The 27044-nt window shown below is 41.5% G+C and overlaps 3 protein-coding genes across 4 annotated transcripts; all 3 read right to left on the bottom strand.

Annotated features, from left to right (window-relative positions):
- Positions 1–737: 737 nt before the first annotated feature.
- On the bottom strand, positions 738–13169 carry mtap (methylthioadenosine phosphorylase). The gene is made up of 8 exons (XM_079999392.1): positions 13069–13169; positions 11417–11503; positions 11204–11262; positions 10885–11052; positions 5703–5805; positions 5084–5323; positions 3182–3304; positions 738–2240 (listed from the first exon to the last, which is right to left on the bottom strand). The coding sequence occupies exons 1-8, from the start codon at positions 13090–13092 to the stop codon at positions 2202–2204; spliced, it is 843 nt and encodes a 280-aa protein (XP_079855518.1). The 5' UTR covers positions 13093–13169; the 3' UTR covers positions 738–2201.
- Positions 13170–13492: 323 nt separating this feature from the next.
- On the bottom strand, positions 13493–17449 carry toporsa (topoisomerase I binding, arginine/serine-rich a). 2 transcript variants are annotated; one of them, XM_079999390.1, is made up of 2 exons: positions 17341–17449; positions 13493–16454 (listed from the first exon to the last, which is right to left on the bottom strand). In XM_079999390.1, the coding sequence occupies exon 2, from the start codon at positions 16449–16451 to the stop codon at positions 14229–14231; it is 2223 nt and encodes a 740-aa protein (XP_079855516.1). In that variant the 5' UTR covers positions 16452–16454; positions 17341–17449; the 3' UTR covers positions 13493–14228. The 2 variants fall into 2 exon arrangements, with proteins under 2 accessions (XP_079855516.1, XP_079855517.1); XM_079999391.1 differs by having other exon boundaries at positions 17349–17383.
- A 3671-nt stretch (positions 17450–21120) lies between these two features.
- On the bottom strand, positions 21121–25764 carry ndufb6 (NADH:ubiquinone oxidoreductase subunit B). The gene is made up of 4 exons (XM_079998531.1): positions 25488–25764; positions 22875–22967; positions 21776–21820; positions 21121–21262 (listed from the first exon to the last, which is right to left on the bottom strand). The coding sequence occupies exons 1-4, from the start codon at positions 25665–25667 to the stop codon at positions 21197–21199; spliced, it is 384 nt and encodes a 127-aa protein (XP_079854657.1). The 5' UTR covers positions 25668–25764; the 3' UTR covers positions 21121–21196.
- Between the last annotated feature and the right edge of the window lie 1280 nt (positions 25765–27044).

A 27044-nucleotide genomic window follows, 5' to 3' on the forward strand; every position in this document is an offset into this window, starting at 1 on the left:
CGTGCACAAATGAGACCTTTGCAAAATTGACGAAAGCATATGATGCACTTTAATAAAACAACAGTTATTGATTTTATTGCTTTCCAGCGTTTATTTGACATTAGGACTATTTACTGTCCCCTGGGGGGATTCGGGTAAAACGGGAATAACGCAGACTGCGGGCTGTTCGCGCTGTTATTCCCACAGATGTTTATAAAACGAAAGATGTATTTACAATGCCAAAGAATAATAAAACAAATGTTACAGCTACATTTTGCAAGGCCTATTTAATCGAAAGAGGAAAGAACAAATAGGGAGCAGATTTAGCGGGGTTGACGCGATGGTTAAATCGGGTTTATGGGCCTCAAAAAAAAACAACAACACATCTTACTGACTTTATTGACATACAACAAACCTTTCTTCCTAAATGAGCCTCGTGAACACACGAGACAAGAGGGGAAACGCCCCTGAAATGCTCGACCTCCCTTATCAATCGGCGGCAGAACAATAACCGCACTGGTGCAAACTACACACCCGTTGCGTTATAAATGGAGAATGTTATGCCACACGTGCCATATTTTATTTACCTGTTTTACAATTTAAAATTCAGCAATTGGTTTGAATAAATACAATGTTTTTATTTATTGAAGCCAATTGCTGAATATTAAATATTAAAAATTCAAATGCACCTAAATTGTAATGCATTTTTTCTCGAGAAATTGAGTTTTGAATCCATATCAAATGATGTGAAGCACAACTTGGGATGCACTTGTTTTAATTATTGCATTGAAAATAATCACATGACAAAAAGTATATACAAACAGAATGACAAATAACTCGCAATCCAATAGGATGTAAGAAACTGTTAAATACACAGATCTCCAATTATCTGCATCCAAAGCCAATTCAATGGTGTATGCCCCAATATTGTTTATTTTCCAACTGCATGCATTAACGAAATATAGCTCAATGTTGTACATGCTCAAATATTTTTAAATCGGCAAATAATGTGAAGTTGTGGGCAAACTACAAATATGGCCCCTGCAGTGCATTAACAAAATGGTGGCGTAGTCACACACAGTTTTCCTCTCAAAATACTTTCGAGACAATTCAGGATTACAACTTTAATCGAAAACATTCACATAAATGATTTTACTGCAATATCAGAACTAAAGGGACGAACGGTACAGCATTTTCCAAAGAGATTAAACCATTTACTTGGGTTTTCAAGATTTCTTACACTTTACAATGTGGTTTACAAGAGCATTTGATGGTCATATAGAATACATCGCATTTAATAAATGAAGCCATATTTAATGAAGGCCAAATGTGTTATCTGACTAGCACGCTAAATCTTCTCATGCCAAGTTTAAGACTGGATTGTTATAGTATTAGTGGATAGTAGTTGCGGTATAACGTTGGTTTAATCCTAAAACAATTGCAACTTGTACCAAACAAAAGTTTTTTGTCCCCCCCCCCCCCCAATGGGTTCAAGACATTTTGAATTAAATGCCTTTAAACTGTTTAGTCAAGCAACCCAGATGTGTCTGCTGAGTTTAAGAGTGGTTAGTTATAATGCCTTTGGTCTGGTCCTAAAATGTCCTTCATAGTATAAAAAATAATTCTTCATTAGGAAATCTGAACAGTTTCTGCCCAAAAAAATATTTTTTATTTCCAACTAAAATACTTGTGGGCCTATATTGACAGGCCAGCGCTGTTTAACATTATTACCAAACTTTTGACTAGATACCCCAGACAGAAAAAAAGTAACCCCGTGGCCATAGAAAAGGATTTTGTGAAGAAAAAAAAACCAAACAAAAACAACAACTGTGAATCATGTCAATTTGTATTTAAGATATCAGGTAGCAGACGTTCACTAAAACAAACTGGTGTTGTGTTGAAAATATTGACCATTTCAATTTATTGTTCTGTTGCAAGACAGTTGGCAGACTGACTTACAGAACACAAAATATATTGAGAACATTAGTTACAGAATACTGATTCTGAGTGAAATGTGTGTTTTGTCGTTGTTTCAAGGCATATTGAAAACAAATAATCCGGATGAACGATCGAAAGACATGCGTTACATTTTTCAGGCACTTTATTGTGATTCACTGATGGAAAATCCTCTGGTAAAAATGGAGGAGTCAGCGAGTTGGTGGTGATGGTGACGGATGATTTAGTAGCGGACCCTGTCATACTCTCCAGAGTTTGTAGAATTCTCAGTATTTCCGTAAAATGATCGAGCACTGAGCTGCTGACTGAGAGAGAAAAAAAGAAAGACATCAATGTTGACATGCAGTATTAACACAAAACACATGGGAGACCAGTGGTTCTAAAAAGGTGTTTCGAAATAAAAGCACAGCAACTTTATACATTCCCTTTATACCAACCCCCCCCCCAAACACACACACACACACACACACACGGAGAGACAGACAGACATACAAAGGAAATAACGGCAGGGTTGGAGGAGTTGGGTACAAGAGAGAGCCGGCACTCCACACACGTTTTGGATCGGGACCCACCAACAGAGCACCACTGTATTAGACTATAAAATAATCAGGCTGAATACCTTTCCCTAAAAGAGTCAGCTAACAGGTACATTTTGTTCTTCGGAAAGAACAAAACCAATCAAATAAAATCAGGAGACATGACAACAACAGTGTCCACTTTTATATTCTCAAGCCACATTCTCATATACCCCATATTTTATGTGCTTATTTTATTAACACAAAAAATGATTGCAAACTACTTAGGGTGAAATGTCCAACTCCTTTATAATCAAGAGAGTTAAAATACGTATAACTGATCTGATTACTCATGCAGCCTGGCAAACACTGCAAGAAGATCTCAGATCATCAGAATCAAATGAACTAAAATGTAGGATTTCAACGTACCACCTCAAACCCCCATGCAATTTCTTTTTTGCCTCGGGTTGTCTCATCACACACATCTGATTCAGTACCAAAACATCAATAACTATTAATGCCAGGAGCTTTAATTTTGTTTGGCATCAGCACCCGTGTCTTAATAGTCAGTGTTATCTTAAGAGGTTAGGTTCCCTCTCACTTTATTACTCTCTCGCAGTTTCAGGGGCGCTAGAAATGAGATCGCAGACAGCACAGTAACACCGGCGACCTTTAAATAGCACCACCAAAAGCAACAAGGGGAAATAAACGAAGTGGATTTTGCAACTTACTTTCAAGGCCGCTATAGTCAGAGACCAGTCCATCTGGCAGATCTGGGGTATCACTGTGAGCAGGATGCTACTGGCTTTGTTTGCGTTCTCCTTCATTGTCTTCATTACATTGTCCAGACAAACCTGAGAGGGTCAGGGAAAAAAGGTTTGTGTTACAAATAATTAACAGAGATGTAAATTTTACTTCCGCTTTGGGTGAGGAACATTTCTCAGTGCCTGGTAAGGTCCGGCGGTCACAGACTGCAGGCAGTCATCAAGTACCAAGTGTTGTGTTGACGGCTTTAGGATTATATTAATTCGTCAATGAGCTATTAGTTCCCTAAAAGTGGGGGAATATAAATTAAAAAAGGTTGCAAAAGCTACATAGTGCATCTGACATGGATGTAAATACCCTCAAATTCATTATCAGCCTGTATGAATTCTGCATGAGTACACAGTCATCAATATGGTCGTCGCTTCCCTTCAAATCCAACGTACTGCAGTAAAAACAAAACAAATAGTGCTTCAGTGTGCAAACACCACACTGTAGGAGGAGCGATCACTTCCTGCTCCACTGCTGCGGCTGGATTTTCTGGTCATCAAGTAAACACACAATCATTATAAGAGTAATGGTTTTCATCCGTCTCCTCGCTCAAAATGCGGTTTACTTACATTGTCCATACCTGTTACATTAGACTCAACCCAAAAAAGCAGAAATGCTGTAATTATGCATTATCCTAGATTTATTGTTGAGTAAAAAAAAAACAAAAACAAAAAAAAAAACAATAAAATGAAAATGTTGAAATGAAAAACCGCAACACAGCATATGTAGTTAATTTTGTGATATCCTTTAGAGTTTGGTTTATTGTCCTGGACTGGATGATTGGGTCATTTACGGGTTATTTTGGTGTTCCCAGGGCCAGGATGGAGGACAGTGAGGCTGATGACTCAGTGTGACTCAACCTCCTCTGGCTGAGCTTCCACCGGAACCTGGCAAGCTGAGCGGCTGAGGGGGAAGGAGACGGGCGGAGGGCAGGACGTAATATTAGGCAGGAGGAGAGAGGGAACCGGGCGGGGGGGGGGGGGGGGGGGGAGGCGGGGGCGGAAGGATGTGGTGAGCGTTTTGCAACAGGAGGGGGAAGAGGTCAGCTGCAGGCACTAAGAGTTGTTACCGAGGGCGGGCGAGTGACAAAGAAGCCCAAATATTCCCCCAGACACCACTCAGCACATCAACACCATAGGCAAGTTTCTGAGAAGGAAAAAAAGGCATTGAAGCGTAGCCGCTTGAGATAAGTGTGTGTGTGTGTGTGTGTGTGTGTGTGTGTGTGTGTGCGCGCGCAAACAAAGGGCAGATGAGGACAAGTTCGGGTTAATACGAGTCCGAGGAAGTAAGGGACAAAGTAAGAAGAGAATCAACCTTAAGGATAAGGTTGCATACTAAAGGCATACTAATGATTATGCCTTTGTTGAAACACTCCAGAAGCCATTCCAACACGTTACAAATAAATAAAACCATCATTATCAAAAAAGAAGCTTGTTCTTGCTTCACCAAGAATCTCATAATGACAATAAAGAATGAGAGGAACTTTATGAAATGTTGTTTTTAACATCTTCATTGTTTACACACACACACACACACACACACACACACACACATAAATACAAATACACACACGCACGCACGCCTTTCTGTGGCCAGAAGATTTACCCTTGTGAATAAGTCTTAATCTGTCACACATAAATTCTGTAAAGAAAATCTGTTGCTTGCTTTATTTGAGACAGTTTTAATGAATTTAAGCAGTCTAATATAAATATACGACAATATGCAGCCAACACCAAATGTGAGTTAATGGCCCAGATATGGATGAATCCATAAAAAAAACTCCAAACCGTTTAGGGCAAGAGCATCAAGCCGTCACTTACCGCCTCCTCATGTTCCTTCCAGCAGTCATAGTCGGTAGCCATGGCAATGCTGGCATAGCACAGACCTGCCTCCTTGGCCAGCACTAGCTCTGGCACCGTGGTCATATTGATGACGTCAGCACCCCACTGGCGGAACATCAGGCTCTCTGCTCGCGATGAAAAGCGAGGACCCTCAATAGTGATCATAGTTCCTCGGTCGTGGCACTTGATCCCGAGGCTTCTTGCAACCTCCACCAGCACCTACAACGAGGAAGAATGTGCTTAGTGTGTTCGAAACCAGGGTATGCTCAAAAAGTGGATGATATACTGCAGCGGGTGAAATATGCAAACACAGCGCACTACATCACTCACTGTCCAGCCAAATTTGTAAACAATGAGTTAACCGATTTAAGGAGTTAAACTGCCCTTTCATTGACATAAGGGGAATGCCATGATGGTGGCCTTTGTAAAGCGGGCACACGAATTACTCTTTACACGTGTCACTACTTTGACACTGTAGTGAAATATGTTGATCGATTCATAGATTACACTCTGGATGTACAGCACTTACAAAATGTGTTACTGGACTTGCAAGGATATCTCCGGGAAGTAGTGACACGAAGGAGACTCCTGCACTCACCTCTCTGGTCTTGTTGCAGAAGGGCTCCGCCATGGGGATGTGAGACACACCAGCTGGACTGGTGGGCTGCCCATCATACATAGTCTGAGCTCTCTTGGTGGTCCTAGTCAAAGGAAGATCACTGGAGTCAGGGAATAGCTTTTTTTTTTTTTTTTTTTTTTTTTTTAAACTCAACAAAACCCGTTGCTTGCCCATTTGAGAAGTGAATATGGTGAGAACCTATTCGAATCAAAGCTATAGCTCTAGCTTTTAAAATACATTTAACATTTAGTGCAAGGTTCCCAAACTTTTATAGTGAAAACACATTGTATGCACTGCTGAAAAAGAAGGAGCAAACAACAGCAACATACTGCTCTCCATTTATGTGCCATCAATAGCCTCCCACATACCAGGGTTGCTGAGTAAGTGCAGTTACAATGGCCTCAATAACAGCTGACTGTGCTCACCCAGACAAAAGCTTGCTAAGACAATTTAAAATAAGATTGAATTATAGTACTATACACTAAACAGGGCAGTTTAGTGTGTGTAATTGGGTGAATGAAAATAAATGGTAAGACCAAGTTCTCTTAATACCCAATGAACCACTCCAAGAAGCCACATTTGACACGTCATAATCTTACATGTCATCATTAAGAAGACACTTTAGTGCAATGTGATAAATAAGGTGGGGAGTACATTTAAGAGGTGGTGCAAATATATGTGATTAAATTGAGTCTGTGTTCTTTCTCCATCCGTACAAGAGAGGGTAGAACAGGTAGCATTGCATTTCTCTGTGGCCTTGGGAGTGGGACACAAAATGCTTGATAATGATGACTCAGCCACTCACTCACATTCACAAGATGGCGACCGCAACTATGCAAGACATGGACCTGCTGAACAATGGCAGTTTTTGGATCCAATGTCTTGCACAAAGACACATCAGCTACCAGGAGGCGGTACCAAGTGACGGCTTGATGCTCCTCTCGTGCACCAGCAAACTTTGTTTTGGAATTTAAATAAATGATCTTCATAACTGGGCTGCACTTGCCCTAAACGGTTTGGCTTGTCAGGGAAAAAGTTTATCTTGGAGAAGCTGTTTTGTTATGAATTAATCTCAGTCTATAACTCACATTTGGTGTTGGCTGCATATTGTCGTATATTTTTATTAGACTGCTTAAATTCATTAAAACGTTCTCAAATAAAGCAAGCAACAGTAGGACTAGATTTATTTCCAATCGTTAATGCATGTGTGACAGAGATGAAGACTTATTCCTATGGGTAAGTCTGCTGGCCACAGAAAGGCTGCTTTGTGTGTGTGTGTGTGTGTGTGTGTGTGTGTGTGTGTGTGTGCACATGCGTGCGTACGTGCCAGGGTGAGCCAGGGATCAAACCAGCCTCCAATTACGACGTCACCCTTCTCAACATCCTGAACCACCGTCACTATCACCATGACCGATCGAGCAGAATGAACGAGCTCAAGTTCGGATCTGACGATGGTTGTAGATACGGAGGACCAGCGCGGTGTGTCGGGTTTGCCGTGAACAGAGACTGCGAGGGGATGCTGGGAGCGAGAGGATCCAAAATGATGCTGCAGAACAACACTGGGAGAGTTTGATGAATGCCTGGTCCCTGAATAAGAACTTAAGTTGTTTATAGCCTTCCAAATTGACATCAGCCAACATCAAAACTCGATGATGTGCTCAGGCTCCGTGTTTGTTTCAGAGTCCTCGACGGAAACAAAAAACAATAGAGGGGGTGACATACCTACTGTGATAAAGATAAATAAATAAAACATCACATGTTATCAGACAAGTCCCAACACAAGCAGCTTCCGTCTTCCTGACAGACGCATCGCGCCTTTGTATTCGACAACGGGAGTTTTGATATTAAGTGGCTTCGGCGGCACTGGTTAGTCAGAGGAAAGTGAACTTTCCTGAACTCAATTGTTTTCGTACTTCTCTTCGAGCAACCAGCTGTGCCGTTTCATCACACACAAACAGGTCACTCCATTCCCGATGAAAACAATACAACGTGTCTTATTCAGTGAAATGATTGTAATGCGTCAGACGAATGCACAACATAGTTGTAGATTCACGCTGCGTTTACATCTCGGATACGCCGACCGAGGCTCAGGCAAAGATTAGTCAGACCTGCATCGGCCTTTTTCCGCACGAATGCAGCGCGAGCGCATTCTCCGGTCTCGAGACTCGCAAGGAATGATTCAGGGACTCCGCTTCAAAACAATGCATTGAGACCACACCGCAGAATAACCGGTGTCGTTGTCTGGAGATTACTAGGAATCCACACGTGAATGTGGGGAGCTGATTCAATGCATTTTTCCACTGCATACGGATTCTGAGTTTTTCCGTGACAGTTGGGGACAAACAAATGAGTTGATTGCATAACAAAATGATGGTAAATTTAGAATTTCTACCATAATGGGAAAATCTATGTTGATAAGCAAAAGGCGCTCTTGTGAGTACATGGAGAAAGAGGTGAAGGGAAAAAAGCGGTTGCCCATGTGATAAAATAAAAACAAAAACAAACAAAAAACACTTAAGGAATGTCCTTGTTGCAGCAGCTAGTATATGTTACAGCAAAATAAATAATAAAAAAATAAAATAAAAAATAAATAACTAAAATACTTAGAGATGCTATGTAGCAACGCAACCTCAAACAGGGTCTGAAAATTCTCACAACCCAAGGTAATTGATACACGACGTGGGAAGGAAGGAGGGCAGGAAGGAGCCTCGATTGTGCACAAAACATCTTGGTATGGTAGTAAGATTTCCTTTGACAGGCTGTCCGTCACACATCTAGGTGCCCTGGGGAGAACATCAGCAGGAAAACGCTCAAGACTGCATCTGAGAACATGTGCAAAAAAACGAAGAAACTTAGACCAAAACTAAAATAATATTGTGTTGATATTACCTTTGATTTAAAAAAAACCAAAACAACAAACGTGTCCTGATCTAAATATGTTCAGGACAGTTGTGATGTAGTACTTGAAATGTGAACACAATTTCCTGTCCATGACTAAGCTGGCGGGCTCTCATAACAACATACTGTTACAAATCCTGTTAGTGAGACATGTGGGAAGGTGTCACAGTTATTTCAAATATTCAACGGTCAAATTCAGTTACTGTAAGCTGATGGCCTTCTTGGCTGAACCCTTATAGTCTCCCCAGGGGATAAATTAAAGTGTACACTTTTTACATATCAGAATTCTGAGAAGCAGCTTAAGGGTTCCACGCTTAATTAGAAGGCCAACGCCCAGAATCATGTCGAGTTCAACCTCATGAAAAAGCAAACTTGCTGGGCTGGTTTAATGCTGCAAACGCTGAATCAGCGTCGTTAAACCACAATTATTAAAGAAGGATTTCTCCTCTTCTTAGAACATCTTCTTATGGATTAAAAATAAAGTTGGACTTGGACATAACTCAAATTACAAGAGAGGTTAAAAATTCAAAAATAAGAAACTGGGGAGCTTTTATGCTCCCTTTTACACATTTCTCTGGGGACCCCAAAACATGTTTTTGAAGATTTTTGCTGATAATATCACTCCGATTATGCATTCTTGCCATTCTAACATACCTCTTCAACATCCTGTTCCAAAAACGGGCTGTTTTTTGTGGGAGGAGCCACCCTCCCGAGGCTCTGGGTTGTGTGAGTCAATAGGGTTTGAGCACAAGTTCCAGGTTATTGGAGCCAATGGCGTTTGAGCATGACTTCCAGGTGTAGTATTTACTCCGTAACTTTCACTGACTTCACCTTATCAGTCCACCAAAACCTGTTTCTGAACAAATTTCACTGATATTAGATCTAAAAGGCCTCATTTAAAAGTTTGCCCCAGCTTTCGCTGCCCTGCTCCGAGCTTGTGGGAGACGCCGCATCGCCGGGACTCCAGGACGCGGGGATTTGTTTCATGTAAATGTCGGAAAATAAAATGAAAACATCTAACAATAAAAACACACAATTTTCATTGGTTTTGTTTGGAGAAACGCACAGTGGATCTCGCGCCGCGGTCTTTTTTTGCATACTTAAAAAACAAACAAACAAACAAAAAAAAAAAAACAGCAGAATTACTTTTTAAATATAAAAAAATACATTTCTTCGTCTGCAGTTTCTTCACGGACAACTGGTGAATCAACTCCTCTTTCTTTTAAAAGAGTTGTTTGTTGAGTTAGTCAGATGGAGGGAGGTTCTAATTAGAAAGAAGCCCTCGGTGACGTCGATCAGGGCAAAGCAAAGCTGAACGCCTCGTTTCAGGACATGTCTTCTGAATTAGAACGCTCTGAAAAACTGAGAAAACAGGAAACAAGAAAAACTGAGTGGGTTGTCTCCTCGCACAGTTTGTGTGTTAGTAGGCCCGTTAGAGACACTAATGTATGTGGCCAAGCACCGAAAAACTGAGTTTTGCATAACACGTTGCCTTTAAAGCTTTACCTTTCACTAAGTTAAATTCTATTTTATTCTATTTATTTCTTTATTATTTATATTTTTTATTCATGTCGTTTTTATTTGTATATACGCATATGTATGTGTGTGTATGTGTGTGTGTGTGTGTGTGTATATATATATATTTAATATATACACGCACACACACACACACACACACACACACACACACACACACACTCACACAGTATATATCGTGAGAGTTACATTGGAAGAAGGATGCTGAGGATGGAGCTGCCAGGCAAGAGGAAGGCCAAAGAGAAGGATTATGGATGTGGTGACGGAGGACATGCAGGCGGATGCTGTAAGGGAGGAAGATGCGCAGAACAGAAGCTATTGGAGGCAGATGATCCGCTGGGGCAACCCCTAACGGGAGCAGTCGAAAGGAGGAGACACACACACACACACACACACACACACACACACACACACACACACACACACACACACACACACACACACACACACATACACAAAAACAACGTGCTTTTGTAAATGATGTGTTTTGTTATGTATGTCATTGCTGCTGCGACGCTGGAATTTCCCATTGGGGATTAAAGATAATAAAGTACCTTCATCTTTCTCTTCAAACCTGAGAATGTATTCTTCCCTGCTATATAACTGGTTCAGGTTGTAATATAATTTTTTTTTAAATAAATCCCAATGGAAATATATCACATTCAGGAGTTAAGCGTTGCCCTCAGCCTCACCAACCGCCTATTTTTATTTTAGTTTTTGCACCCACCTGTCAATGAACTGGTCGATGATGACAATATCTCCCGGCTGGATTTCCTCTCGGAGGGAGCCACATGCGGTGGTGACCAGGAGGTGCGTACATCCCATCTCCTTCAGGGCCCAGATGTTGGCCTGGTAGTTGACATTGGAGGGCATGATGCTGTGATGTCTCCCGTGCCTATGTTTGGCGTGTGACAACAACGTCTTCTTCAATACTGCACACAGCTCTCTGGCCATTTGTGGTTTTGATCATGGCTTGTTTTGCAACTCCATTGTCATGGCGTCGGCAGGCGACATACTCATCTGATCTCGATCAAGTGATCGCTTACCTTGCAAGGAGGACGCATTCAACATTTTTTATCTTCCCGACTATCAGAGCGTCTGATGGCTGTGTGAGAACAACATAAAAAGCGGCTGCGCGTCAGTGTACATCTTTACCGACATGGTCTGCCTCCTGTATACGAGTCCACGTTGTCATTTTGTCCCGCGGTTCTCACAGAGCTCCGTTTAGGAGGACAAAAGCACAGCGTTTAAAAACGAACCTTTCCAAAAGGGGTGTCCACATATCGCTCGCTCCTCCCTTCCAAGATGTCTGGATCTTCAAGACCCGAACCTCCGATGATTCCGATCTGGCGACAGAACAGGGTTCATGTGTTACAGTCTGACGCCTCCTCGTTTTTGATATGATCACAATCGGAAGGTGTTCCATCTGGCCAAATGCACCTTCCTGTTCGGGACATTTGTCTCTGTCGGTTGGTGGATTATGACTCAGATTTGGGTGTAAAAAGAGTTGGTGAATGAGACTGTACAGCAGACCCATTCAACCGGCGTCCCGCGGCCCTCGTTAATGCAGACTTACCCAATGTATCCAGTTGGAGATTAGAAATGTGACTGTAATTACATTCGTTTCAACCTGTCCGGTTTACACAGCCATTTCACCGGAAAACCCGAGCGAACATTATCCAGAAATGTATGAGCGGTTATTCAGGTGAAGATTTGTTATTTTATTTTATTTTTTCGTAAATTGGATTAAAGATCATTTGAAAAATGTGAAAATGGTTTGGCATTTATTTTCTTCCTTGTTTTTTTTGTTTGACAAGTGCAGCTACGCTCACAAAAAATTTTAATCCCTTGTTGAATTTGTCGGGCCCCTAAGCGGCTACCAGGTTGAACATGTGGGCCCCGGACAGAAGCGCACGTGTCCCATTCGCTCAACGCTGACCTCAGCAGGGGGCCCTCGCTGAGACACACATAGGCCCCACTGCCTACTGTACTGTATGTAGCATATAGTACTGCATACTGTACTGTATGTAGCATGTGGTACTGCCTACTGTACTGTATGTAGCATATAGTACTGCATACTGTACTGTATGTAGCATGTGGTACTGCCTACTGTACTGTATGTAGCATATAGTACTGCATACTGTACTGTATGTAGCATGTGGTACTGCCTACTGTACTGTATGTAGCATATAGTACTGCATACTGTACTGTATGTAGCATGTGGTACTGCATACTGTACTGTATGTAGCATGTGGTACTGCATACTCTATCACTGTTGTGGTTTACTGCGCTGCATTGCTGTGTTTTACTGTTGTGTACTGTACATCTCCATACACACTTTATTCACATGCACTTTACTGCACATGTGTGTATACAACAAAAAGGCCTATACCATATACATAACTATATTCCCTTCTATTTCGTACCCCCCACTTTGTATTATCTCTTTGAGCCTTATTTAATATTTATTTTACATAATTCTATTCACTAACTGCATTACGTTTCAGAAACAGCCGGTTTCAGTTAGTTAGCTAGGTAGTCATTAGGTCGGCTATTGCGTTCGGTTTAGAACTTATCGTGCGTAATCACAATCTCCGGGCGCGTTGCAAAGGCATTTCACTTGCATATGTGCACGAAAGTGTGTGCATGTGACAAATCAACCTCTTTGAAACCGTGTAAACCGTGGGGCTGTAGCTCGCAGAGGCAAGATGGCGCTACCTCGCTGCTAAAGGAACGCGGAAACACACACACTAGCTCTGAGGGAGCCCTGCCGCGCACGCAATAAGCGGTCGGTGCGAAGCCGTAACCGGCCGCGGCGCGGTCCCCTCCCCCACCCCGCTGCACAGATAACGGCGCCTGCACTCGGACGCGAAACGGCGACGAAACGGGAGCTCGGCGCGAGCGTAATTACCTTGATGTGCACGTTGGAAGCCATTTTAACTCCTTCCCGGGCGACAAAAACGAAAGCGAAAGCGAGTTCCGAGAGAAGTGGCCCCTTCCTTTCCTGGAGGGGGAGGGGGGGGGGGGTGTGTGTGCCCGTCGACTCCGTTCGTCGGCGCCGACTCGCTGGGTTCTCGCTTCCTGACGAGATCCTTCAAAATAAACCCGCAGCACCGGGCGGCCATGGGCGCACCCCGGGACAGGAAAACCTTTTTTTTTTTGTCATCTCGATCTCCATTAACCCGTCGTTAATGGAATCGTGTATTTGCTGAAATGGTTGCCATTGACAAAGATTGAGATTTAAATTTCGGCCAGAAACTTTATTCATCGCGAGGGGAAATTGCTAAGTAATATCAACAGGAAGGGCACATAAGAAGAAACGTGCGCAGTCTGGTAACAATTTATTATTAAAATACAACTCATTATAAAAGTGTTTTTTTTTTCATGTTTTTAATATAGTTTTTTTTATAATAATTTTCCAATTTTAAAATACCCCACACAAGGGGCAGCCAGTAGAAACTCTTATATGTATCAAGAGCACAGATGATCTATGATGGGAAAGAAAATCAAAGTAGTTAATATTATCCCTGAGAGCGCAATGAAGAAACAAACAAAACCATAGGATTTTAGGAGATTGGCTTTAACACTATCCATCTCACCTTGGCACTTGGCAAGTTACAAGGACCGGTTTGAATTAATGATAAGGCCGTTCGGCCAGATCAAGATGGTCCAAAAAAAAAAAAAAAAAAAACATTTTTCAGCCATAATTCAAATTCCGTTTGTTAAGCAACTCCATTGTCATAAATGGGTCTATATCAGTGGCCATATAAATAATTATGCTGTCAAATAAAGGCATGTGGGTTCACCATACTATTCAACTGCAGTCACGTTTAATTTTGTGTGTGACATCATCTGCCGAGCCAGTCTTTGACACGTTGCTGTCTCCCCCTACGGGAGACTTGGTGAATTACACTGCTCCAACATACTTCAGTCTGTAGGGAAACCTGTGGTACTGTGCACGCATTTGTCCTCGCTCGCTTGGACAACGCCGTCATGGGTGGAATGACGTCATGGGTAGAATTGTCACTATTGATGGAACTGACCGTAGGTGAGGCCCTCCCCACATGCTCCCTATCTTTGTGCCTTGCTTTTCTTTTTGTGTTTCTTTTTCTTCTTATGGTGCTTTTTATAAGGGCTTCCATCACAAATGATTTCTACACTGAGACTTCTACTCCTGTATGCTGACTTCTTGTGCTTCTCTTTACTTGTTTTTTTGCTTTTTGTATATGAGGTGGAAGAGTCAGGCTCCAGTTGTGATGTGGCTGGTGTGTTTTTGGCAGGTTCCTCCAAGTGTCTCGTTTTGTACTTCCTCTTACCACCAGGCTTGTCATGACGATGACTCCTCCTCGAGGAAGGCGAGCTGCTATTGGAGTAACTCCTTGATCGGGAACGCCTCCTGTCCTTGTGATGTGGCTCTCTGCTGTGGGACCTTCTCTCTGTGTAGTGCACCCAGCTGTCATCTCTCTCATGGCTGTAGCTGCTACAGGACTGCCATTGGTAGTTGTGTGATTGTCGGTGTTTGCTAGAAGGGCTGAAATGCACATCACTCCTTTTATCCTTCATGATCCATTTTGAATGGGTTCGGTCTTTGCTGCTGGATCGAGAATGTCTCCCACCCTTGGGGGGAATGCTGACACTACTGGGGGAGAAAACGACACTCCTTGCAGAACGCCTGTGATCTGCACTCCTTGACCTCCTCTTTTTCCGCCGCTCTCGGCTCCTAGACCTATGCCTCTCTCTGGATCTTTCTACAGAACAACGCCTTCCATGATATCTCTTTTTGCTCTCTGACTTACTGCGCGACTCATGTCGCATAAAGGTTGAAGGACTGCATCTTTCTTTTGACCGAATTTGATTATGTTCCATTTCTTTCCACTCTGAGGGTTCAGCGGCATATAGATCCTTGCTCTCTAAAGCTGGTGGGCTCGGGCTGAGACCGGTGAAGCGTATGTGCGGAGGCCTTGCAGTCTCTTCACAGGCAGACTGCTCAGAGTCAGAAGAGAGCTTCACCAGCTCTGGCGTTCTCTCTCCCGTTGGCTTGACAAACCCTATGATGACACAGTCGTCATCATCAGAGGAAAAAGACTCAATCATTTTAACTTTACATTGAAATCTGTCTACTTGGTTAGGACTCCTTTGCCGTACAGAAGCCTTGTGCTCCCGTGTCTCCTCTTCCACACTGCTGTCTGAGTCCGGGCCAGACGGCAGCTGCACCCTGCTTTGTTCTGTTGTCGTGGAATACGAAGGTCCCGGAGTCTCATCATCCCAAGCCGACTGGCTCAAAGCACTACTGGACAAGGAGTCTCCTTGGGCGTCCAACTCCACGGACATTGGCTCGTCCTCTGAGATGGCTATCACTGATGAGTTTGAGCTGCTGTCTTCATTGGGCAAAGGCGCAGGGTAGTCGTAGATTGCGTGTTGGTCGTAGGCTTCCATGTTGAAGGGAGACTTGGCAAAGCTGATGAACTCATGAAGGAAATGCTCTGTGCGTGCCTGGAGGAAGGGCCTGATCTCTTCCCGAATAGCTCCATCCTCCATATTGTAGCGCGTAATGCATGACATGATGATGTGTTGTACTATGTTGACCAAGGAGCCCTGGGCCCCGTAAAGGACCAGGAGCTCTCTCTTTAGCCAAGGAACCAATCTATGCAGGCAGGCAGGGTTTCTTGTGTAGAATTCAGCTGTGGTGTCTCGAGAACGGCCACTGTCCCGCACACTGCAGACCCGCGCCCCTCGCCGGTACAGCTCCTGCCTGAACTGGATGATTTCTTGCTCCCTGACACTGCGTACCACTCTGCCTTCATTGGCTGATCTCCTCATGGCTGCCAACCTCACCATCATGCGTCGGAAATAACGGTCCCGCTGCTCTCGGTATGGATCTTCAATGTTTTCATACATGTCAAACACCGGTGGTCGGGATGTTCTCTCTGCCTGCCGCCGCACCCCGGACAGCGTAGTTCGATACCTGAAACGCGCTCCACCAAAACATCCAAATGAGCCATTGTCTGTAGGCCGCAGATCATACTTCTTGAAGTCTTGATCTGATTTAATACTGTGGTAAATAGAATTAAATGGTTGTTTGCAGAGAGGACACTCTGCTTTGTTCTTGGACCACTCCTGAATGCAACAGAAACAGAACTTGTGCAAACAGAGGTCCAGGTAAGACATGTTGTTAAATACATCCAAACAGATGGGGCACTTGGAGTCTGGAGACACCTCTTTCGACATCCCTCTGGACGTTTTACCCCTGTCATGCTCCCGGCGGTGGCGAGGCTCAATCTTGGATGTAGACATGATCTTGGAAAAAAAAAAGATGCAGAATAAGTCATAGTCGGTAATTTTGTAGTATGTGAATTAGATGACCTGGAAGCTTTGGCATCTTTATATATTTCATGCATTACACTTTATTTAAGTAATTTTTAAGTAAATTAAATTAATCAGGTGTTTTGATATTCATATTTGGAAAAAAGCACATTCACTTATATTTCCAACACATTGACAACATTTCTTCTCTGAGGATTTTCCTGCAAGACGTCTTCTTTGGCCACAAAATATCAAGTTTGGGTTACGATTGGAAACATGTCTGCCATTCCTTACTTTATTATGGAAAATATTATGGTCGGTAATGAGTTAAAAACACAATTATTTATCTTTACCAAATAGAAATCGAAGTTTCTATAATTCCTTTGTGGCTTCATTGAATTGCATGAATACATTTTACAGTCATGGAGAGTAACATGTAGGTGCGTCATCTGAATTGTGGTTTGATGATGTTGCTGCTGCTGCTGCTGCTGCGGTTGCCATTCTACGTCGGCAGTACAGTTTAGCCAGCTTAATATACTGTTCTCTCGGCGCTTCACTCACCAAAACCTAGGCATTTCCAGCCTTTCGTTTAACTAAATAGACCACTTTTTTTTTCTTGAATTATTGTCATTTAAGGTTATGTCTCTGCAAGTAGACAACAAGGTCTGTAGCTTCTGTTGACGTTAGCTGATATGCTTACACCGTATTCATGTACGAATGGATCTTGTTTTTGCACTTACGAAGTGATGGGAGATCGCAGAGCACTAACAATAACAAAGTAACACGTAACGTCAGCCGAGATATGATCGTCGGCTTCCGATGCGAACGTTAGCCACATGCTAACGTGGTGGGAGGTGGGAGTTCGCTCAAAGTTACTGACCAAGTTACCTCCGGAATCTTCTATCGGTCCCGCGGTTAGAAATCATCACCCTCTCGCCGCAGTCTCGTAGTCATTTTCAATTTGCTGGGTTTTCATCCCCCCGGTTGACAGTCTTAGGGGTCGCCATGGGGAGGAGTGTTTCTCTGGTGAAGCGGTTCCAACGGTGTGGTCGGCTTCCGCTTCTTCTTGTTCGTCTCGAGTTTTATCTCGGTTGGCAAGCAACTTTGGGGGTGCATTACCTCCGCCCGCTGGTCTGGAGTGCGAACTGACCCGATTAAACAATCCTGTGCCTTTAAAAAAAAAAAAAATCTACCTGCAACGCAACGCTTTCCTCTCCCGCCGCCGACAGTTTTAAAATGTAATTTAGTCAAAATAAAAAACAAAAACAAGTTGTGTGACTGTGCCTTCTTCTTCTTCTTCTGCTTCTTCTTCTTCTTCTTCTTCACATTTCGCTGTAGTTGTCGCGCTGTTAAATCGTTCGTCGCCCTCCCGCCCCCTGGTGGCCAGTGCGACGCGCTGCGACTTCGTGGCCCCGGCGCCCGGGCCACCAGACCTCGCCAACCAACCGAAACACTCCCCACGTCACTCCTCCCCTCTGATCACTTGGCCGGCCTCCCACCCCTGCCGCCATCACATTTAGGACACCTTCACCTTCACCCGAATCCCACCTCCATGCCTACGAGCACCGGTCGGGTTCCATACTCCTTCCACCCCCGCAGGCCGCCCTCGCTCCATCGCTACGCGGACTCAGAAGTCCCTCATCGCAGTCCAGCTCAGCCCATCCCGACTCTATTAACGTTACTGTTTCCACTCACCGGCTGTGACTGACCAAACTTGAATGGCCAGTCATTTATTTGTATATTAGACACTGAGTGAAATAACACGAGTAAGCCACACACACATACACACATACATACACACATACATACATACATACATACACATGCGTGTTGTGTAGTCCAGAGTCAACAAATTGGGGGTAGATTGTCTTGCACTTGTCTCGACACCCACTGACTGCAACTTGGTAAAAAGAATATATATATATATATATATATATATATTTTAACAGACATTTTATCTGGTAAATGAAAATGATGTAGTAGCCTACGGTAAGAAGAAAAAGATTCTTTGTATCTACCAATCCATCCATCACCAGGAAGTGTTTCTTTTCGATCTCCTCGTGAGTGTCAAGCAGAATGAAATTGTTACCGCTGACGAACAACCATATTGGAAGATTGGCCAAAGAAAGAAGTTTTCAAAATCATATCACCAGAAAGGGAATATAAATAAGAAACACAAACATGCGCAGATTGGTCACGTTCGATTTTTAACATACAGCTCATGACAAAAGGAGTCTTTCAGATTTTCAAACACCAAAAACAATGAGCAGCCAGTGGAACCTGTTATATCTCAATCTTATCTCTGTGCCTTTTGCTCTAATTTTTGGGTTTGCTTTTCTCCCTATTTGGCTTTTTTTTTTTTTTTTTGGAAGGGATTCCATCACAGATGATTTCCACACCCGAGACTTTGCGCTGAGTCGTGCTGTTAAACTGTTCCCCTCCCACGCTGCTCTCTGACAGGAGCCGCTCGCTTCCTTCTGATGCTGTGGAATATGATGGCCCCGACGTTTCACAACCCCACGCTGACCTGCTCCAAGAACCACGGGACAGGGAGCCTGCTTGGGGGCCTCCTTGGGCGTCCGACTCCACAGAGACTTGCCCGTCCTCTGAGATATCTACCACTGATCTACCGCCGTCTTCACTTGGTAGAGGAACAGGGTAGTCGTGGTCTTGCCTGTCGGTCGCCGGGCGTCCATGTTGAAGGGAGACTCGGCAAAGCTGACGAAATCAGGAAGGAGGAAGGGCACGCTACGGCTCCCGCATTGAATGGAACGTTTGCCGCCCGTAAGAGCAGCTCCCCGCGTACCACTCCGCCATCACCGGCGGACTCTCCTCGTCGGAAGCGGTCGGAGCGGTCCCGCTGCTCTCGGTACGGATCTTTTGATACTCTGGTAGATTGAGTTGAATGGTCGTTTGCAGAGATGACGCTCTTGCTTTTGTTCTCGGACCACACCCGAATGCAACAGAAACAGAACTTGTGCAGAACAGAGGTCCGGGTAAGACATGTTGTTGAACACAGCCAAACAGGTGGGGCACTTGGAGTCTGGAGACACCTCTTCCCACATCCCGTTTTGCTCCGTCTCAAGCTCGAGCCTGACGAGGCTCAAACTTGGGATGCAGACATGATCTTGGAAGAAAATAAAAAATAAAAAAAATAAAATAAAGATGCAGGATAAATGTTTCAAGCCATGATGGGTACATTTTTAGTATGTCAATAAGCTTCAGAATGTTGAGCAAACAGCTGCTCTAAGCAGCTGCAATTTGTTTTGCCCTGATTTCTTTGGCCACAAAATATCAAGTTTGGTTTACGATTGTAAACCTGTCTGATATTTCTCCTTTTGTATGGAATCGTTAATGGCCAGGAAGGCAAAAACATCATTCCCACTGATGTTTACCAAACAGAAACAGCACACATTGTATACTGCATAATGCCCTATGAGGCATTTCAACAACAAAAAACAAAACACTTAATTGTCACTTAATAGAGTAGCATGAATCAATTTCACAGTCCTGGAGAGTAACATATAGCCACATATCTTGAAAAACTGCTTAACGTGTATAATATATAGTGTTAGACAGCTTCACATGCCATTCCCTGTTGGCAGGAAACGTTAGATAACAATAATAATAATAAGCAATAATGTACTGAAATGAGCGAGTCCAGTCCCAGTCTTTCGTAGAACTTAATGCTTGACCACTTGCAATTGAAATTCATTCGGATTATTATCATGTAAAGTTACCTCTGGAATCATCCCTCCTTTCATCGACGACCAACCTCCGCGCATGACGCAACGTATTGGGGGCGGGACTAGTACCGTTTTGGGATTATCACGTCACTGTGACGTTACTAATCTGTTCGCTGTGCTGTGAAACCCGCACACCTCGACACCGACACTCAGGTTGGAGTTATTGGCGGAACAATAGAGATTTGAGCAGACTTTTTTTTTTTTTTAACTCTATTCTTATATCTGTATCTCTCATGTCTGTATTCGTTTCTTTATATTATTTTATTCTCTTTGGTTGTATTTTATGGCTTACATAATGCACTGTGGGAAATGTGCTGCACAAACACAAATAAACGTGCATTGGCCTATATATTTAATAAACAGATTAAAAAAAAAAAATAGACGATTAATAGCAGGGGAATAGATTTTGGGAACAGATTTCAGAGAGGATTATAAATCGACAAGCGGAAAGAAGGATCCATGTTGCTTTTTAAACCCTGTGCGACAACAGCTTCCTGTTTTGTACTATCAAAATAAAAGCCCCCGAAAGTCAAGCTAGAAATAAATACAGATCAACTCAATTAGGGAACAAAAGCAAAGTAATTGAAAAGATCAGAGGTTCATAAATGAATAAAAAATATATACAGTATATATAGAGATACAAATATCAATTAATTTCATGTTTGGTGCTAATTTAACACATTTTCAAACTTATAAATAAAAAAGGAATATGCACATTTCCTCAATGGTATCCTCTGCTGTGACGTGGACTCTTCATCATTAACAGTTCACAGCGCGTTATTCTGTTTTATATAATTTATTCATATCAACTGGATATCAACCGGATGTCTCAAGGGTACCATTCCCAAAACTTGTGAAAACAGTAAAACAGCATTTCTCTTCAGAAATGCACAACATGAAATAGACTCAGTATGCTAATTTCCAAGGGTTTTAATAACATATCCATAATTTTTACAACAATGAGTTCACAGAAGTATTTCGGCCTTGTCCTCAGTGGTGACCATGGGTCTCAGGAAGATCAGGAACAACTTCACCCGTCTCTAAAATAGTGTCGCCCTACGCGCAAGAAGAGCATGAAAAATCGGTTACTTGCTTTCTGACCAAGGTAACTTTGAGACTAGGATAGGCCTCAGCTCATAAGGATTTCCTTTTAAGAATGGGTTAATAGTTGTGTATAAATTGAACTTAAGAATTCAAATCCATGAATGCTGATTTGGTGATGAGATGAAGACTGTTCATTTTAGGGGAATGTTTTCCAGAATTCTTTTTTTTTTTTTTTTACAGAAAACAGACTGCAAACTAACAGATTATGCAATATTTATGATATTATACCAAGAAACTATCCCAAACTTGTGCAGAAAGTAAATTCATATTTCTGATCTACTTGGCCAACCTCCATTAGACATATTCATTTTTGGTCTACAGACTGTTTGCTGTCCAGCTGTCAAATTCGCAGTTTTGTGACTAGGCTAGTAATAATGAACAGAGAAATAGTAATTAAAAAAAAAAAAAGTAATAATGACAATAAAATAATGATAATAATAACAAATCCACAATAAAATGACTTACTGGAAACAGTTTTTGTTTTACTCCAACGATGCCATATGGTCTATTCTGTTAGAGACACAAATTTAAGAAGTTGGTACACCCATTATTTGAAACATGTTAACATTGCAAAGTAACAGGTTATGGCTGCTGTATCCTTTAAAACGAACACTGAAGATGTGTACATGGAATACAACAATTTATTTATATATATATATATATATATATATATATATATATATATATATATATATATAATGTTAGTTTTGATCGTCAAAGATCTACTGAAGTACTTCAAATGACATTTACAAGAGAAAAGGTTTCACACACTTCCATGCTTTAGACCAGTCCTGAACTGTGTCCAGAAGGATGTTGGACTATTCTCCAAGAACAATACCCTCCAGTTATTTAAATGATTGGGTAGAGGCATTCTGGTGTTCACATAACTGCACTAAAATGTATTTTTCAAATATTATATAATGAAATACAATAGTTAGTCAAGTTTGGTGTAGCAGAGTACCTACATTTTTCATATTTTCTCTCTTTGCTAAGTTTTTGTAGTGTATGGATTCGCCCATCATCTTTTTTCTCTCTTATCGGCCAAAAAATGTCCTCCATCACCATTTCACACAGATTCAAGATTCAAGATTTTTATTTGTCACATACATATACATACTTTCATACATATATGCAGTGAAATGTAATAAGCGGATCACCTGCAGGATTTACGCTCTAGTGTCACTTTGCCTCCTCACTGACAGTCCACCTCGTAGATGTGAGGTAGTGTAAAGCAGCACCTGTTAATGTACCAAGCTGGAAAATGCACCCTGATGGCAGCTTTTGTATCAGATAGCCACATACCTAGAGTTAGTTCCACTCACAGGAAGTCAGAAGATCAAGATTTAATAGTATTGACTTGTTTATGGATGTAGACTGACAAAATCTGCCGATTGTCCTACATGAACCAGGTTATCAATGTCAGGCATGTGTCCGTTGTGATCACGACCGGTCTTCTTGGTCAAATTAGCAAGATACTTGCTCTCGAAAAAGACTCACGCAACTGAAAAAAGAAAGACGGTTCAAAATAGCCCCTTAAATTAATAAATTATGTAGATGAACTTACAGCAACGTGGTATTTCACGTAGTAGTGAACGATCCAGGCTGGTATCAACACTCGGGTGAATGCAAACACTCCAGCTGAATATGCCTTGAATGTCTGGAAACGACAACGGAAAAAAGTTAAAAGCAGCAAACTAAATGTAGATTGAAATCTATAATTTCCAGCTGTCCAGAGTGGGCAAAAATGTCCTTCCAAGTATCTGTTTCAGTGGTAGGTTGAGGGTTTTATAACATCAGAATGTTGACTGATAGTAAACATCCCTGATGCACCCTGACTTTCACTTCTTGTAGAAACAGATCAACAGAAAATACACAGCCAATTTAAATGTTTACATTTTATGATACTACAATGGTGGCATAAAAGAAAATGTGTTAAAACCTGTCTATTGCAGGAGAGACAGTGCATCTTCCTCAACCTTACGGGTGGAGGCCAATTTACATTCTATTTCTTGTGACATTTCTAACATTGGCACGGGATCCCCACAAAATTTGGATCTAAACATATCAGAATCTGACGATTTTACAAAAAAGACTGACATCCTCAAATAATCGTAATATCATCATCATTTTTGTGACAGTCCTGATATGCATTAAATATGCATTAAAACCACTGTTCAGCAACCTGTGTTTTAGTCATGTGGATATGTATGAAACCACTGTTTACATCAACCTGTGTTCCAGTCGTGTGGATATGTATTGAACCACTGTTTACATCAACCTGTGTTCCAGTCGTGTGGATATGTATTGAACCACTGTTAGTAATGTTTTAGTCGTGTGGATATGTATTAAACCACTGTTTACATCAACCTGTGTTTTAGTCATGTGGATATATCTTAAAGCACTGTTTACATCAACCTGTGTTCCAGTCGTGTGGATATGTATTGAACCACTGTTAGTAATGTTTTAGTCGTGTGGATATGTATTAAACCACTGTTTACATCAACCTGTGTTTTAGTCGTGTGGATATGTATTAAACCACTGTTTACATCAACCTGTGTTCCAGTCGTGCGAATATGTATTAAACCACTGTTAGAAATGTTTGAGTTGTGTGGATATGTATTAAACCACTGTTTACATCAACCTGTGTTTTAGTCGTGTGGATATGTATTAAACCACTGTTTACATCAACCTGTGTTCCAGTCGTGTGAATATGTATTAAACCACTGTTAGTAATGTTTTAGTTGTGTGGATATGTATTGAACCACTGTTTACATCAACCTATGTTTGTCATGTGGATATGTATGAAACCACTGTTTACATCAACCTGTGTTCCAGTCGTGTGGATATGTATTAAACCACCGTTAGTAATGTTTTAGTTGTGTGGATATGTATTGAACCACTGTTTACATCAACCTGTGTTTTAGTCATGTGGATATGTATTACACCACTGTTTACATCAACCTCTGTTTAAGTCGTGTGGATATGTATTACACCACTGTTTACATCAACCTCTGTTTAAGTTGTGTACGTATGTATTAAACCACTGTTTACATCAACCTGTGTTTTAGTTGTGTGGATATGTATTACACCACTGTTTACATCAACCTCTGTTTAAGTTGTGTGGATATGTATTACACCACTGTTTACATCAACCTCTGTTTAAGTTGTGTACGTATGTATTAAACCACTGTTTACATCAACCTGTGTTTTAGTTGTGTGGATATGTATTACACCACTGTTTACATCAACCTCTGTTTAAGTTGTGTGGATATGTATTACACCACTGTTTACATCAACCTCTGTTTAAGTTGTGTACGTATGTATTAAACCACTGTTTACATCAACCTGTGTTTTAGTCGTGTGGATATGTATTAAACCACTGTTTACATCAACCTGTGTTTTAGTCGTGTGGATATGTATTAAACCACTGTTTACATCAACCTGTGTTTGTCATGTGGATATGTATTAAACCACTGTTTACATCAACCTGTGTTCCAGTCTTGTGGATATGTATGAAACCAGAGTTAGTAATGTTTTAGTCGTGTGGATATGTATTAAACCACTGTTTACATCAACCTGTGTTTGTCATGTGGATATATATTAAACCACTGTTTACATCAACCTGTGTTCCAGTCGTGTGGATATGTATTGAACCACTGTTAGTAATGTTTTAGTTGTGTGGATATGTATTGAACCACTGTTTACATCAACCTGTGTTTAAGTCGTGTGGATATGTATTACACCACTGTTTACATCAACCTGTGTTTTAGTCGTGTGGATATGTATTACACCGCTGTTTACATCAACCTGTGTTTTAGTCGTGTGGATATGTATTAAACCACTGTTTACATCAACCTGTGTTTGTCATGTGGATATGTATTAAACCACTGTATACATCAACCTGTGTTCTAGTCTTGTGGATATGTATGAAACCAGAGTTAGTAATGTTTTAGTCATGTGGATATGTATTAAACCACTGTTTACATCAACCTGTGTTTGTCATGTGGATATATATTAAACCACTGTTTAAACCAATCTGTGTTCCAGTCGTTTGGACGTGTATTAAACCACTGTTAGTAATGTTTTAGTCGTGTGGACGTGTATTAAACCACTGTAAGTAATGTTTTAGTCGTGTGGACGTGTGTTTTAATCGTGTGGATATGTATCAACAACTCACGTAGAGTCTCCACAGGCTCTTGGGTTCCAGGAAGCTGGTCCAGAACCTGGCCACGGCCCCCGGAGCCTCAGCTCGGACCACGGGCTCCCTGGGGCTCAGCTCCTGGTCTTTCAGCCACTGCCGCCGGAGCTTAGTGATCTGCTCCAAACGGAGACTCTCATCTGGCGTGTAACCAGACATCGCTGGGGACTGAAAGTGCTTTTAATCCTGTTGCGTTCACCTCAAACCCCGCAATGACACCATGGAGGACACGGCGCTCACTGCGCAGGCGCACGAACGCTGCTTTTGCTCCTTCCGATTTAATGGCGGCTGGTAAAAACAGCTGTTTGGTGCAATGCCCCCTACCGGATTGGAGTGGCATAGAAATTGCAGTTATTATTATTATTATTATTATTATTATTATTATTATTATTATTATTATTATTATTATGGGTCCAGCCCGCAGGGTTAACCCAATTCATACAATGTAATTAAGTCCCAAAAAAACTGCTCTCAGTCAGATTATAATGATTTACCTTTTCGCTCCCTTTTACTTTTTTAGGTTTATTATATATTACATTAAACATAGGACAAGATAACCTAAGATTAAAAAAAAAATACTTCATCAATCCCCCAGGAGAAATGCAAATGTTTAATCAGGTCTACCATTGACTGTGGGTGTGTGGCGTATGGAGCTGCAGCTACAATAACTTCACAAGAGGTTGCCAGAATGCAAACTAGGGTACTCAAAATGAGCACGAATAACTGCTTTATATTGGTGAATTACCTTCAGAGAATAAAACTTTCATTCGGTCAGGATAGTACTGGTGTCATGAAACGTGGAAATGAAAGCTGCATTACCAGAACTCAAAGGTTGTTAGTAATATTGACAATATATTGATTTTAGTACCTGGATGGAAGCAAATAAAACATGGCAGAATGGTTGAAATCCAGCTCAGTGAAGTAATGTACTTCGTGGGTGAACCCCAATCTCAGCGTAGATCTGCTGTTGGGTTGTATTAAAAAAAAGTTCAAAGATGATAGTATATCATATTGAACAGTATGAGGAACATCTGTCAATGTAATTATTTACTGTTTTTAAGTATGGATTCAGGACCATTAGCACAAGCCGCCACTCGATGGTGAAATAAACCACAATGTTGTTATACTAAACGTTTCCGACTCAAATTCAGTTCGTCAACACATATTTAAACCTCACTCTCCTTGGAATAACAAATACGTGTTGACAAATCCAAATCCATGGAAAGAATACCCGCCGCCCCATGTTTTATCATTGATCTTGAATATTATACATAATGGATTATAAAACAGCGAAAATATCACACGAGCTCTATAACACAACGAGAGTGCTGCACAATATAAACATATCGTTTATTATCCATATTGTAAATAGAATAATAAAAAGCCTTTTTTTTTAATAATATGAAGGATTTAATAAGGAAATCTAAATTTAAAATATATCCAATCTAATGTGTGTGTGTGTATATATATATATATATATATATATATATATATATATATATATATATATATATATATATATATATATATATATAC

The sequence above is a fragment of the Zeus faber genome (assembly GCF_960531495.2).
Source record: "Zeus faber genome assembly, chromosome: 4".
Lineage (NCBI taxonomy): Eukaryota > Metazoa > Chordata > Actinopteri > Zeiformes > Zeidae > Zeus > Zeus faber.

Coding starts and splice junctions, on each gene's coding strand:
- toporsa (XM_079999390.1), bottom strand. CDS start 16,451: ATGTCTACATCCAAGATTGAGCCTCGCCACCGCCGGGAGCATGACAGG.
- mtap (XM_079999392.1), bottom strand. CDS start 13,092: ATGGCTTCCAACGTGCACATCAAG. Junction 11,504..13,068: donor CTTCCAACGTGCACATCAAG/GTAATTACGCTC, acceptor TTCTGTCGCCAG/ATCGGAATCATCGGAGGTTC. Junction 11,053..11,203: donor GAATGCGTCCTCCTTGCAAG/GTAAGCGATCAC, acceptor CGCCAAACATAG/GCACGGGAGACATCACAGCA.
- ndufb6 (XM_079998531.1), bottom strand. CDS start 25,667: ATGTCTGGTTACACGCCAGATGAGAGTCTCCGTTTGGAGCAGATCACT. Junction 22,968..25,487: donor AGAGCCTGTGGAGACTCTAC/GTGAGTTGTTGA, acceptor TGTCGTTTCCAG/ACATTCAAGGCATATTCAGC. Junction 21,821..22,874: donor ACGTGAAATACCACGTTGCT/GTAAGTTCATCT, acceptor TGTCTCTAACAG/AATAGACCATATGGCATCGT.